We start from the raw sequence: 14,259 nt of genomic DNA on the forward strand, positions 1-14,259 counted from the left end.
TGTCGGAAATGGACCAGGTAAACTTGAGGGCAGGGTGAAAGTTGGAGGCAAAGTTAATAAAGTCAACGAGTTCTGCATGTGTGCAGGAAGCAGCGCCAATGCAGTCGTCGATGTAACGAAGGAAAAGTGGGGGACAGATACCAAAATAGTCACGGAACATAGATTGTTCCACAAACCCAACAAAAAGGCAGGCATAGCTAGGACCCATACGGGTGCCCATAGCTACACCTTTAGTTTGGAAGAAGTGGGAGGAGCCAAAGGAGAAATTATTAAGAGTAAGGACTAATTCCGCTAGACGGAGCAGAGTGGTGGTAGAGGGGAACTGATTAGGTCTGGAATCCAAAAAGAAGCGTAGAGCTTTGAGACCTTCCTAATGGGGGATGGAAGTATATAAGGACTGGACATCCATGGTGAAAATAAAGCGGTGGGGGCCAGGGAACTTAAAATCATCGAAAAGTTTAAGAGCGTGAGAAGTGTCACGAACATAGGTCGGAAGGGATTGAACAAGGGGTGATAAAACAGTGTCGAGGTATGCAGAAATGAGTTCGGTGGGGCAGGAGCAAGCTGAGACAATAGGTCGGCCAGGACAGGCAGGTTTGTAGATCTTGGGTAGGAGGTAGAAACGGGAAGTGCGGGGTGTGGGAACTATAAGGTTGGTAGCAGTGGATGGGAGATCCCCTGAGCGGATAAAGTCGGTGATGGTGTGGGAGACGATGGTGTGGGAGACAATGGCCTGATGCTCCTTAGTGGGGTCATGATCGAGGGGTAAATAAGAGGTATCCGCGAGTTGTCGCTGTGCCTCGGCAAGGTAGAGGTCAGTACACCAGACTACAACAGCACCCCCCTTATCAGCGGGTTTAATAATAAGGTTAGGATTAGTGCGGAGGGAGTGGAGAGCAGAGCGTTCCGAAGGAGTGAGGTTGGAATGGGGACAAGGTGCGGTGAAGTCGAGACGGTTGATGTCCCGTCGGCAGTTGGCAATAAAGAGATCCAGAGCAGGCAGAAGACCAGAGCAGGGTGTCCATGAAGAAGAGGAGGGTTGAAGACGGGAGAAGGGGTCATTGGTGGGGGTGGAAGAGTCCTTGCCGAAGAAGTAGGCTCGGAGACGGAGACGGCGGAAGAAAAGTTCCGCATCATGGCGAACACGGAACTCGCTGAGGTGTGGGCAAAGGGGGACAAAGGTGAGGCCCTTACTGAGAACAGAGCGTTCTGCCTCCGACAGTTGAAGGACGGAGGGGATGGTAAAGACCCGGCACGGATGAGAGCTGGGATCAGAGGGGGGGGAGGGGGGAGGCTGGGGGTGTCAATGGAGAGGGGAGGGTTGGGGTGAGAGGAAGATGGAGCCTCTGAGGGCCCAGGAGTTGACGGTGGGATCTGAGGAAGACGGGGCTGCGGAGTGGTGGTGGGGGAAGGGCAGACTGGAGTCACAACAGCAGCACATAAAGACCCGGCCTGGAGTTCAAGGCTGGAGTCACAGTTGGTGGTTGCGCAATCGCTGTGAAGGTGTCCATGGTCATTGCTGGAGTCCGGGTTTTGAATATGCCCTGAGGTGTTGGAGCCGCCGAGATCAATGGCAGGGGCCGCAATCTCGGCAACTCCTCCGTCTCCGCCGCATCTGCTCTCAGGATGAGGCTTTTCATTCTTGGACGAGGGAGATGTCTTCCTTTTTTTAAAGAAAGGGGCTTCCCTTCCTCCACTATCAACTCTGCTGTTAAACGCATCTCCCCCATTTCACGTACATCTGCTCTCACTCCATCCTCCCGCCACCCCACTAGGAATAGGGTTCCCCTGGTCCTCACCTACCACCCCACCAGCCTCCGGGTCCAACATATTATTCTCCGTAACTTCTGCCACCTCCAACGGGATCCCACCACTAAGCACATCTTTCCTTCCCCACCTCTCTCTGCATTCCGCAGGGATCGCTCCCTACACAACTCCCTTGTCCATTCGTCCCCCCCATCCCTCCCCACTGATCTCCCTCCTGGCACTTACCCGTGTAAGCGGAACAAGTGCTACACATGCCCTTACACTTCCTCCCTTACCACCATTCAGGGCCCCAAACAGTCCTTCCAGGTGAGGCATCACTTCACCTGTGAGTCGACTGGGGTGATATACTGCGTCCGGTGCTCCCGATGTGGCCTTTTATATATTAGCGAGACCCGACGCAGACTGGGAGACCGCTTTGCTGAACATCTACACTCTGTCCGCCAGAGAAAGCAGGATCTCCCAGTGGCCACACATTTTAATTCCACATCCCATTCCCATTCTGACATGTCTATCCACGGGCTCCTCTACTGTAAAGATGAAGCCACACTCAGGTTGGAGGAACAACACCTTATATTCCGTCTGGGTAGCCTCCAACCTGATGGCATGAACATCGACTTCTCTAACTTCCGCTAAGGCCCCACCTCCCCCTCGTACCCCATCTGTTACTTACTTTCATACACACATTCTTTCTCTCACTCTCCTTTTTCTCCCTCTGTCCCTCTGAATATACCTCTTGCCCATCCTCTGGGTCCCCCCCCTTGTCTTTCTTCCCGGACCTCCTGTCCCATGATCCTCTCGTATCCCCTTTTGCCTATCACCTGTCCAGCTCTTGGCTCTATCGCTCCCCCTCCTGTCTTCTCCTACCATTTTGGATCTCCCCCTCCCCCTCTAACTTTCAAATCCCTTACTCACTCTTCCTTCAGTTAGTCCTGACGAAGGGTCTCGGCCTGAAACGTCGACTGCACCTCTTCCTACAGATGCTGCTTGGCCTGCTGCGTTCACCAGCAACTTTGATTTGTTGACTCATCTTTTCATGGGTTTGCGGATTTAGATCAATTCTTCGTGACGGACACACCTCCACCCCCCTCAAGATGGAGCGAGAAACATGCATACCATTTAATGATATACATTAGGCAGAAGTCAAATTTTTATCCTTGCAGACTTCAGTGTTTCAAAAAAAAATACTGTAAAAACACAAACAACAGCAATTCTGCAGATGCTGGAAATTCAAGCAACACACATCAAAGTTGCTGGTGAACGCAGCAGGCCAGGCAGCATCTCTAGGAAGAGGTACAGTCGACGCTTCAGGCCGAGACCCTTTGTCAGGACTACCTGAAGGAAGAGTTAGTAAGGGATTTGAAAGTGGGAGGGGGTGATCCAAAACGATAGGAGACGACAGCACCTGTCCAGCTCTTGGCTCCTTCCCTCCCCCTCCTGTCTTCTCCCATCATTTTGGATCTCCTCCTCCCCCCTCCCCCAGTGATGTGCCTCAGGGATCTGTTCTGGGACCCCTACTGTTTGTGATTTTTATAAATAACCTGGATGAGGAAGTGGAGGGATGGGTTAGTAAATTTGCTGATGACACAAAGGTTGGGGGTATTGTGGATAGTGTGGAGGGCTGTCAGAGGTTACAGCGGGACCTTGATAGGATGCAAAACTGGGCTGAGAAGTGGCAGATGGAGCTCAACCCAGATAAGTGTGAGGTGGTTCATTTGGTAGGTCAAATATGATGATAGAATATAGTATTAATGGTAAGACTCTTTGCAGTGTGGAGGATCAGAGGGATCTTGGGGTCCGAGTCCATAGGACGTTCAAAGCTGCTGCGTAGGTTGACTCTGTGGTTAAGAAAGCATATGGTGTATTGGCCTTCCTCAATAATGGGATTGAGTTTAGGAGCCGAGAGGTAATGTTGCAGCTACATAGGACCCCGGTCAGACCCCACTTGGAGTACTGTGCTCAGTTCTGGTTGCCTCACTACAGGAAGGATGTGCAAACTATAGAAAGGGTGCAGAGGAGATTTACAAGGATGTTGCCTGGATTGGGGAGCATGCCTTATGAGAATAAGTTGAGAGAACTCGGCCTTTTTTCCTTAGAGTGACGGAGGATGAGAGGTGACCTGATAGAGGTGTATAAGATGATGAGAGGTATTGATCATGTGGATAGTCAGAGGCTTTTCCCCAGGGCTGAAATGCCTAGCACAAGAGGGCACAGTTTTAAGGTGCTTTGAAGCGGGTACAGAGGAGATGTCACAGGTAAGTTTTTCATACAGAGAGTGGTGAGTGTGTGGAATGGGCTGCTGGCAACGGTGGTGCAGGTGGAGACTCCTGGATAAGTACCTGGAGCTCAGAAAAATAGAGGGATATGGGGAGCCCTAGGTAATTTCTCATGTCAGGACATGTTCGGCACAGCTTTGTGGGCCAAAGGGCCTGTATTGTGCTGTAGGTTTTCTGTGTTTCTATAAATCATTCTTTCTCTCTACCTGTTGAACATAACATCATCTGACCAAATACACAGCAGCAACTTAAGCATTGTCTGTGCATTTAACATTGTCTATTTAGAAAGTAAAGTTATCGCTGTAACCCCAGTTGCTCTTCAACAGTAAAATCTGTCCTAGACTTATTGGCCCATTTCTCAGCTTGGAGTCAAGATCTATCTGAAATGTACAGAAGCTGAATTTAAAAGGCCACTAGTAGTTCTTTAGTTTACAACTTTTGTTGTAAGGTATTTTAAGCACCACAGCACAAATATTACAAACACTCGGGAAATCTGCAGATGCCAGCAATCCAAGCAGCACACACAAAATTCTGGAAGGAGCATAGCAGGGCAGGCAGCATCTATGGAAAAGAGTAAATAGTTGACGTTTCAGGCCGAGGACTTTCTTCAGGACTATTAATGACTGTTTGATTAAGGCAAATATGAATTCTGGGTAGATACAATAGTCTATAGGACTAAATTGTCTCTAAAAATACATATATTATTGGACTTCCTACTTTCAGTTGAACAGGGAGGTAATCATTTTTGTTTTATCTTAGCTTCTGCTTCAGTGCATCCTTCCATTGTATCTTCCCATGCAAAAACTGGGATCACAAGCTTCACTGAACCACTTAGAACGTAACCTAGAAAGTAGAAAATTGTCATGCTACCTTGACGTTAAACAATGGAGTGGATCAATGGATATAATTGGAGAAATGGAACTGTCTAAAATCTTTATGGTAAGTATGTTCATATACCTGTTGGCCATAAAGGTAAGTGCAATAAGACATCTGTCAAATGGAGAAGTCTTGGAGTCATAGAGAACTACAGCACACTAAAGGCCCTTTGGCCCATCCAGTCCATGCCATACCATTTAAACTGCCTAGTCCCATCTATATCTGTGTGCGACTGAGGAGCCTGAATCACACCTGAGGCACAACAGAGAAAATGGCCAAGGTCAGACAGAGATTAGGACCTTCATTGCTGCCCTAAACGCCAGTGGTGTAATGGGCAGTCAGTTAACCACATTGTCATCCAGATTGTTGCTATAGATGACAAACAATAACAGACCCATCACCGATCTCTGTGGCACTCCACTAGTCACGGGCCTCCAGTCAGAGAGGCAACCATCTACTACCACTCTCTCGCTTCTCCCACAAAGCCAATGTCTAATCCAATTTACTGTCTCATCTTGAATGTCAAGTGGCTGAACCTCCCCGACCAACCTCCCATGCGGGACATTGTCAAAGGCCTGGCTGAGGTCCATGTAGACAACATCCACTGCCTTGCCTTCATCAACTTCCCTGGTTACATCCTCAAAAAACTGTAAAAGATTGGTTAGACACAAACTATCACGCTAACTATCCCTAATCAATCTGTTTATCCAAATACTCATATATCTGGTCTCTTAGAATACCTTCCAATAACTTTCCCACTACAGATGTCAGGCTCACCGGCCTATAATTTCCTGATTTACTTGGAGGGTCTTTCTTAAACAACGGAACAACATTTGTTATCCACTAATCCTCCAGTACCTCACCTGTCCCTAAGGATGATTTAAATATCTTTGCTAGGAAACCTGCAATTCCTTCATTAAAAAACAAGGTTTTTACCAGGCTCCAGTCTAACGATTTCGATGTCATGTTCCTATGAGCAGGATCATTCAATGATGTAACAGCGTCTATACTTCACGTGTAGAGGGATCCATGTCAAGGAATTCCTTTATTCGTTTACCTCCAATATCTGGACTGGTATCTTTCAGTTTTGTGAGGATGTTATTAATTAATTTTGTAAATAATTCTTTGCCTTCTCATGTATCTAAGTTCATTTCCTCTACAATATGGTCAGAATGAATATTTAAGTGGACAGAAATGATCACTTTGCTTAAGGCAAGAATGAAAGATTCCAATGTATTAGTTCACTTATGATCAAGAGGTAAGGGCCATTTAGTGATACTTAAGTGTGGGCACGTGGCCAAGTGATTAAGGCATTCCACTAGCAACCTGAAGGTCGTGAGTTTGAGCCCCAGCCGAGGCAACGTGTTGTGTCCTTGAGCAAGGCACTTAACCACACAGTGCTCTGCGACAACACCAGTTCCAAGCTGTATCGGTTCTAGTGCCCTTCCCTTGGACAACATCGGTGTAGTGGAGAGGGGAGACTTGCAGCATGGGCAACTGCCGGTCTTCCATACAACCTTGCCCAGGCTTACGCCCTGGAGAGTGAAGACTTTCCAGGCGCAGATCCATGGTCTCGCAAGACTAACAGGTGCCTTAAGTAAAAAAGTTGGAATCATCATTGCTGACAGATCCCATCAATCCAATATTCTCTGAGCCATTAAGTTTTAGGGATATCTGAATCAGATAAGACAATTTCTGTAGTAAATGCAACTTTGCCTGCAAAAAACTAATGGTAAGTAAGGTTGAAGTGAACAGTATTATAAGCAAAAATATTAGAAGTAAAATTAGAATTAGAATTAAAATTAAAATCTGCATATAGGAGGGAGACTGAAAATCTGGCTGAGTGATGCCACAACAACCTCTTACTCAATGTCAGGAAGACTAATGAGCTGATCATTGACTTCAGGAGGAGGAAACCAGGGGTCCTTGAGGCAGTCCTCATTGGAGGATCAGAGGTAGAGAGGGTCAGCAGCTTTATATTCATCATTGTCATTATTTCGGAGGACCTGTTCTGGGCACAGAAACACAACAGCAAACATGATAGCACTGGCCACCACAGACTCGTAGAACATCCTCAGCATCGTCTACCTATTTTTCTACCTATGTCATTGGTACCAACGTGTCTCAAGACTTCTGACAGTTCACCCTCTCCCTTCAGAATACTCAGCACCCGATCGGAGACATCCCATACCCATACACCATACGGGTATCTCTATCAGGCTGACAGAACCTCCTGTCTGTTCCCCTCACTATGGAATCCCCTATGACTATCGCATTCCTCATCACCTTCTCTCCCTTCTGCACCACGGAACCAGACTCAGTGCCAGAGACCCGATTCCTAACATAATTAGAGTCAGTACAGATCAAGACTGTTTTTGCTGCATTTACTTGTTTTATACATAATTATAGTGCCTTAGCCTCTGAAAAATAAGGTTGTATGATTCCCTGAAGTTGCACTTGCAAACAATGTGATTCAATGTGATTCACACTCAGCGATTCAGGAACAGCTTCTTCCCCTCTGCCATTCGATTCCTACATGGACATTGAAGCTTTGGACACTACCTCACTTTTTTAATATACAGTATTTCTGTTTCTGTACATTTTTAAAATAATCTATTCAATATACATAATTGATTTACTTGTTTATGATGTTTTATTTTAGTTTTTTCTCTCTCTTTCTGCTAGATTATGTATTGCATTCAATTGCTGCTGCTAAGTTAACAAATTTCATGTCACATGCCGGTGATAGTAAACCTGATTCTGAAATTCAGCTGGCGATTTTATTTAAAAAAAAAAAAAATTCCTTTTATGATCAAGAGCAGCGATTATAACTGAGTGGATCCATCTTTCTGGATTTTCGTTACTGATCCATCACTGTACCATATTTTAGAACAATGCTCTAAAGGATGCTGAACTATATTGGGTTGTGGAGAGGACGGTTCTGCATCTTCCATGATAGTTAAGGGTGTAAATCATAGCTCTCAGGAACGTATTCCCACTTTAAGGTGTCATCTTGTAAAAGTTTTGACTATTCAAAGTTTGCAAACAGTATGCACACGCCTCTAGCTGATATGGATGGAATTCTGAAGTGGGTACCTGTACTTCAGAGAATGCAGGGAGGTTACAAGCCTTCTGGGCCAGTCATACTCCCCAACCCATTCAGCAATTCTTATCAATGTTATTTCCCCTTTCTTGGTACCACCTCCACACAAGTTTGGAAATCCATATCAGACATGTGTGTGGATTTATAAACAACTAAATGTTGGAATTGTTCACAGAGGACACAGTACCATATTGAGTAAAATAGTCAATGGTCAGGACTAAGTACCAGTTTATAAGATTGGAGAACAAATGGAAGGGGCAAACTGGGACGTAGTTCATAAAGTTACCCCTTTATCCTAGTGAAAAACCCCGCACCATGTGCAGTATAGCCCTTAATCAACTCCTGATACATGAATGAAGTTAGGTTGTTAAAGGGATCCTACACACGGTAGGTCTTAGACCAAGGTACTCCTTTCCAGACGGAGGGAACATTCAGAAGCCCCATCAATATTATGGAGAAGAGTATGAAACTGAGCACATGCCGTGAAGCCAGCCTCATCTTTCACCCACTATATGTGCAAAGAGACAGGGCTCATTTCAAACGTTCACTCCCTCCCCTGCAACTCAGGGAAAACAACTGTGATGATACTGTGTTTGCTGACTGCGAAGTTCTAAACTCAAGCGAAGACCTCTAGGCCTATTGGATATAAACAGCCATGAGTACTCTCACTAAATGGAGGTTATACTGTAATGTCCTTCAAGAACTAGTTCACTTCCCTGTTCATTTTCCATGGCGAGTTTAGCTGCCAATACCCACTATTTGAGGGATGGATCCCTTCCCCCTACCAAGGAGAAAATACTTCCAGCTAACAAAGTAGTTTAAAACACGGTTCATTTATTTACAGTGATACATGTTCAAATCCGAATAATGTACTTAAAACACATTTACAACTTACAGAGGATTTCTCTTAAATATTGCTAAATTACAAACTGTTTCTAAAATACAAATCATTTTGAAACAGAAAGTACGAAACAGTTCTAAGACAAAGGATTTCCAAAACACAGGTATAGTTCCCATGAACTAATAAGGCACACTGATAATATGCAAACGAATGAGTCATCCTGAAGCTGGGGGAATGGACTTATCTTTCTTCCACGTTTCTTCTTGATGCTCCTTACTGCATTCCTAATAGCCTGAATTGTGCTCTACAGGATGACTTCATACATATATGATATTTCCTCAGATATCCTTTGAACACAAATGGTCTAAAATCTTTTGTAGATGTAGACCTCAACTATCTTCTATCAATGTTATGAAGCCAACGTTTAAGGGTATATAAACTGCAAACTATAAACAGATCAGTTATTGAATAGCTAAATTACAATATCCATCTGTTTTGCAAGCTTCCTTGAATTAAGCAATTTAAGAGTCAGTTTTTCTTTTCTAACACCCCAAATTAGACAACCCATTGTCTTGTACTACATTTCTCCAGCAGCAAGAGGGAATGATGTGAACTACCATCTGCTTTTTCATATGGAGCATATGAAAAATATAGAGCTTGTATTCAAAGCTGTGCTTTTAACTTCAAGTTGATTACTGCTTTCCATTTACGTTTTAAGAAATGAAGACTGACACTCATTTTCAAGCAGAAGTAAAACAAATGATAGATTTAAAAGTTTACTTGCATCTGTTTTTGATCATACAAGTGGCAGCTGCTTGTGTTTAGAAAGCAAACATGAGATAGAAGTGAATATCTATCAAACTTTAAATTATCATTTGTAAGCAAAAACGGATAGCTAATTGAGAAAAGATTACTCTATATAACTTAAGCATACACAGATATCTAAAATGCCCTTAATTAAAAATAACCTTGCCTGAAATGGGCAGCACGACAGCACAGTGGCTTGCATAATGCTCTACAACACCAGCAATCGGGGTTCCCGCCACTGTCTGTAACAAGCTTGTACATTCTTCCTATGACTGGGTACTCTGGTTTCCTCCCACATTCCAAAGGTATACGGATTAGTAATAGCATGCCCACACTCGCAAACTATATTGGTATCGGTAGCATGGTGACACATTTGGGTTGCCTTACAATTCATATTTCGACTGTGTTGGTTGTTCACGCAAACAGCACACCTCAGTGTATGTTTCAATGTATGAGACAAATAAAGCTAATTTTATAAAAAAAATGCGTATTTTGTATTTGCTTTTCCACAGAAACTGCTTATTTATTCTTTGATTTAATAGTTACTAGTATGTATCTTCAAAATGCTGTTTTATTTTAAAATTCTTATCTGAACAGTTTTATGTAGTTAATAGCTGTCCGTTTGTATCTATAATGTCTCTAGTGTTGAAAGGCTCTTTGTTACCCCAGATCTCACCCTATGCACATCATGTAATTTTTTTCTATGTTTCTTCTATTTCTGGCCCAGAATTTCTCCCTAAACTTCTCTATTCCTAAACACGGGAGATTCTTCAGATGCTGGAAATCCAGAGCAAAACACACAAAATACTGGAGGAACTCAACAGGTCAGAAATTGATAAACAGTTGATGTTTCGGGCCAAGACCCTTCTTCAGGACTGAAAAGGAAGGGGGATGACACCAGAATAAAAAGGTGGGTGGAGGGGAAGGAGGACAGGCTAGAAGATGATGGATGAAGCCAGGTGGGTGGAAACGGTAAAAGGCTGTAGAAGGAATCTGAGGGGAGAGGAGTAACCATGGGAGAAACAGAACGAGTGACACCAGTGGGAGGTGATAGGCAAGTAAGGAGAGGAGGTAAGAGGCCGGAGAGGGGAATAGAAGAAGAAGGGGGAGGAGAAATTATTGTTCATGCCATCAAGTTGGAGGCTCCCAAGATGGAATATGAGGGGACTCATCATGGCAGAAGAGGAGGCTATGGACTAACATGTAAGAATGGAAACAGCAATAGGATTTAAAATGGTTGGCCACCAGGATATTCCACTTTTGGCTGATGGAGTGGCAGTACTCGACAAAGTGGTTCACCAGTTTATGCTGGGTCTCAACAATGTAGAGGAAGACGCATCGGGAGCACCGTATACAGTAAACAACCCCAAAAGATTTGCAGATGAAGTGTTGCCTCACCTGGAAGGACACTTTGGGGCCCTGAACAGAGGTGAGAAAGGAAGTGAATGGGCAAGTGTTGCATCTGTCACTTGCAGGGCTATGTGCCAAGAGGAGATCAGTGGGGAGGGACTAATGGACAAGGTAATCATGGAGGGAGTGAACCTTGCAAAAAGCAGAGAGTGGGGGTGGGGGGGAGGAAAGATATGTTTGGAGGTAGGAATCTGTTGAAAGTGCTGGAAGCTGTGGAGAACGATGTGTTGCATGCGGAGGCTCATGGAGTGGTATGTGAGGACAAGCGGAACATGGAGATGATGAGGTGGGCATGGATGTTCTGAAAATGGAAGAGATGCAGGTGAGGATAGCATCAATAGTGAAGGAAGTGAAACTCAATTCCTTTAATAAGGCCTGGAAAGGAAAGCCACATCCTGGGAACAGATGCGTTGGAGATGAAGGAATTGAGAAAGTGAAAAGCATTTTTACAGGGCACAGGGTGGGGAATAGTCAAGGTAGCTGTGGGAATTATTTGGATTATACAAGATGGTGTTAACAGTTTGTTTCCAGAGATGGAGACAGAGAGATCGAGAAAGGGGAGAGAGGTGTCAAAAATGGACCCAGTGAATTTAGGGGAATGGTGGAAGTTGGAGGCAAAGTTGATGAAATTGACAAGCTTGGTATGGGTCCAAGAAGCAGCACCAATGTAATCATTATTATGGTGCGGAAAGAGTTGAGGAGCATTGCTAGGGAAGGTTTGGAACATGGACTGTTCCATGTAGCCAATGAAAAGGCAGGCATAGCTGGGGCCCATGAGGGTGTCCTTGGCTACCCCCTGAGTTTTGAGAAAATGGGAGGAGCTGAAGGAGAAATTGTTGAGTGTGAGGACCAATTCTGCCAAATGGAGGAGGATGGAGGAGGTTGGTGGTGGAGGGAAACTGGTTGAGTCTTTTGTTTAGAAAAATACAGAGACCTTTAAGGCCTGAATACGTAGAGGTATATCGAGTGATTCTTTGGGTATTTTCCAATTTAACAAAAGTTAACTGATGGCTGGCAGAAAGAATCGTTTATTATTTAAGAGATCCTATTATGACGACGTCACGAACAAGAGAAAATCTGCAGATGCTGGAAATCCAAACAACACATACACAATGTCAGAGGCACTCAGATGGCCAGGCAATCTATGGAAAAGAGTACAGTGGACATTTCAGGCTGAGACCCTTCAGTAGGACCTGTACTTTTTTCCCATAGATACTGCTTGGCCTGCTGAATTCATCCAGCATTTTGTGTGTATTGCTATTATGACCATGTGATCTCTGAGAGACCGGTTGCGTAAGGATAAATATTGACGACGAAGAATTTAAAAAAAAATTTGAAATAAAACTAAGGGAAATCTTTTCATCTACCTAGATGTGCAGACTTATTTTAACATCTTAGCCAAAACATCTCCCACACTGCAGCACTCTCTCGTACTGCACTAAAAAATTCTCCAAATCCAATTTCTCCCACGAAACACAGCCTCGGAATATAAGGCCATAAGACATAGGAGCGGACCCAGGCCATTCGGTCCATCGAGTTTGCTCTGCCATTCCATCATGGCTGATTTATTATCCCTCTCAAGCCCATTCTCCTACTATCTCCCCGTGATCTTCGACGCCCTTACTAATCAGGAACATATCAACCTCCACTTTAAATATCCCCAATGAATTGACAATAAACAAGAGAAAATCTGCAGATGCTGGAAATCCAATTACACACACAAAATCGTGGTGGACCTCCGCAATCGTCTGTGGCAATGAATTCCACAGATTCAACAGCCTCTGGCTGGAGGAATTCTTCCTCAGCTCCGTTCCGAGAAGTCATGACTCAATGCAGGAGCCCCAGCCTCAGATCCGCAGCGACGGCGCCGGCGGGCGGCGGGCGGGCGCTGACGTCAGCGGGCGCGGCCAGTCGCTGGTGAAGGGCCGCGAGTAGACGGCGCTCCGTAGCCTGCGGCTTAGGGTATCCGCACAGGACGAGGTTGGGCTGGACAAGCGCGTCGACCCGAGGCGGCACAACTCGGACAGCCTCCTCGTCATGGCGGCCACCACCATCTCCACCCAGAGAGGCCCGGTAAGATGTCACCCACCCTACCGATGCCGCGGCCCTGTTCCGGCTCCCGAGGGGAGTTCCCGCGGCCTCGCAAACCGGTCGACAGTCCGCGCTCCGGCTCTACTGCAGCAGTACCAGAGCCGACGGGGCGTCGGTCGCTCGTCCCTAGTTGTCGGTTTCCTTATGTCTATTTTCAACAGCTGTCTTGCAATTCATCGTCTGTTTCGTTTTTTTTTAAAGAATTAAACGCCATCAAGTGTTCGGTAGTCAGCCGGACTCAGGGAAAGGTTTGATGTGGCCAATCACCCCAAGTTGTATTTTAAAGAGACGATCACTCGGTTCTACTACTGTAAAATTAGCTTGATATGATCTACAGAGACCAAGCAATTCTCTTCCTTCTACGATCACATGTAAAATATGTTTTTTTTGTAATCGACTGCAATTAAATATATTCCTCGGAGTTTCATCACATGACACTTACACTGACTGCCGTATCTGCTGCTCCCAGAATCGATTTCTAATGTTTTCATCGTGCGAGTGTGTGTGTGTGAGAGAGAGACCACTCGTTCAGGAGAAAGTGATCAGATTATTAATTAGAGATTTGGGAAGTATAGTTGGACGTTCTCGCAGTTCCGACATCTTTAAATTAAGAAATAAAATCGCATAAACAAATATGACCTCAACAACGAAAAGTCAGCTGGAGGAATTTAACGGGTCGAGGATTGCTACCTCTATTCCTACACCTAACCTACACGCACTTCACTGAGGGACACTTCACAAGCGATTTTGTAGGTGCTGAAAATCCTGAACAACACGCAGAATGCTGGAGGAACTCAGCAGATCAGGCAACATCTATGCAGGGGAGTACACAGTCAACGGGTCCGGTCCTAATAAAGGGTTGTTGTGATTGTTTTCCCTCCACATAGATACTGTCTGACCTGCTGAGTTCCTCCAGCATGTTGATTGTTGCTTCAGATTCAAGCATCTGCAGTGTCTTGTGTCTCCAAAATATAACTACGTTTTTTTCTCCAACGTATCTTTTTTTTTCTTTCCATGAATTCCCACGTTTTTAAATTCCCATAATTTTTCACCAGTCATAGAAGACTGGCAACTTGAATCGATCCTGCAGG

General features: G+C 45.0%; 1 protein-coding gene across 2 annotated transcripts in view; it reads left to right on the forward strand.

The window, feature by feature from the left end:
* The first annotated feature begins 12,962 nt into the window (after positions 1-12,962).
* The window catches only part of tollip (toll interacting protein), a 32,262-nt gene continuing 30,965 nt past the window's right edge, over positions 12,963-14,259 (forward strand). For both annotated transcript variants that reach the window (XM_063061817.1, XM_063061818.1), the window contains exon 1: positions 12,963-13,150. In XM_063061817.1, the coding sequence (XP_062917887.1) occupies positions 13,115-13,150 (36 nt within the window). In that variant the 5' untranslated portion in view covers positions 12,963-13,114. The remainder of the gene's footprint in view (positions 13,151-14,259) is intronic.

This window comes from Mobula hypostoma, chromosome 11 (assembly GCF_963921235.1).
Source record: "Mobula hypostoma chromosome 11, sMobHyp1.1, whole genome shotgun sequence".
Classification (NCBI taxonomy): domain Eukaryota; kingdom Metazoa; phylum Chordata; class Chondrichthyes; order Myliobatiformes; family Myliobatidae; genus Mobula; species Mobula hypostoma.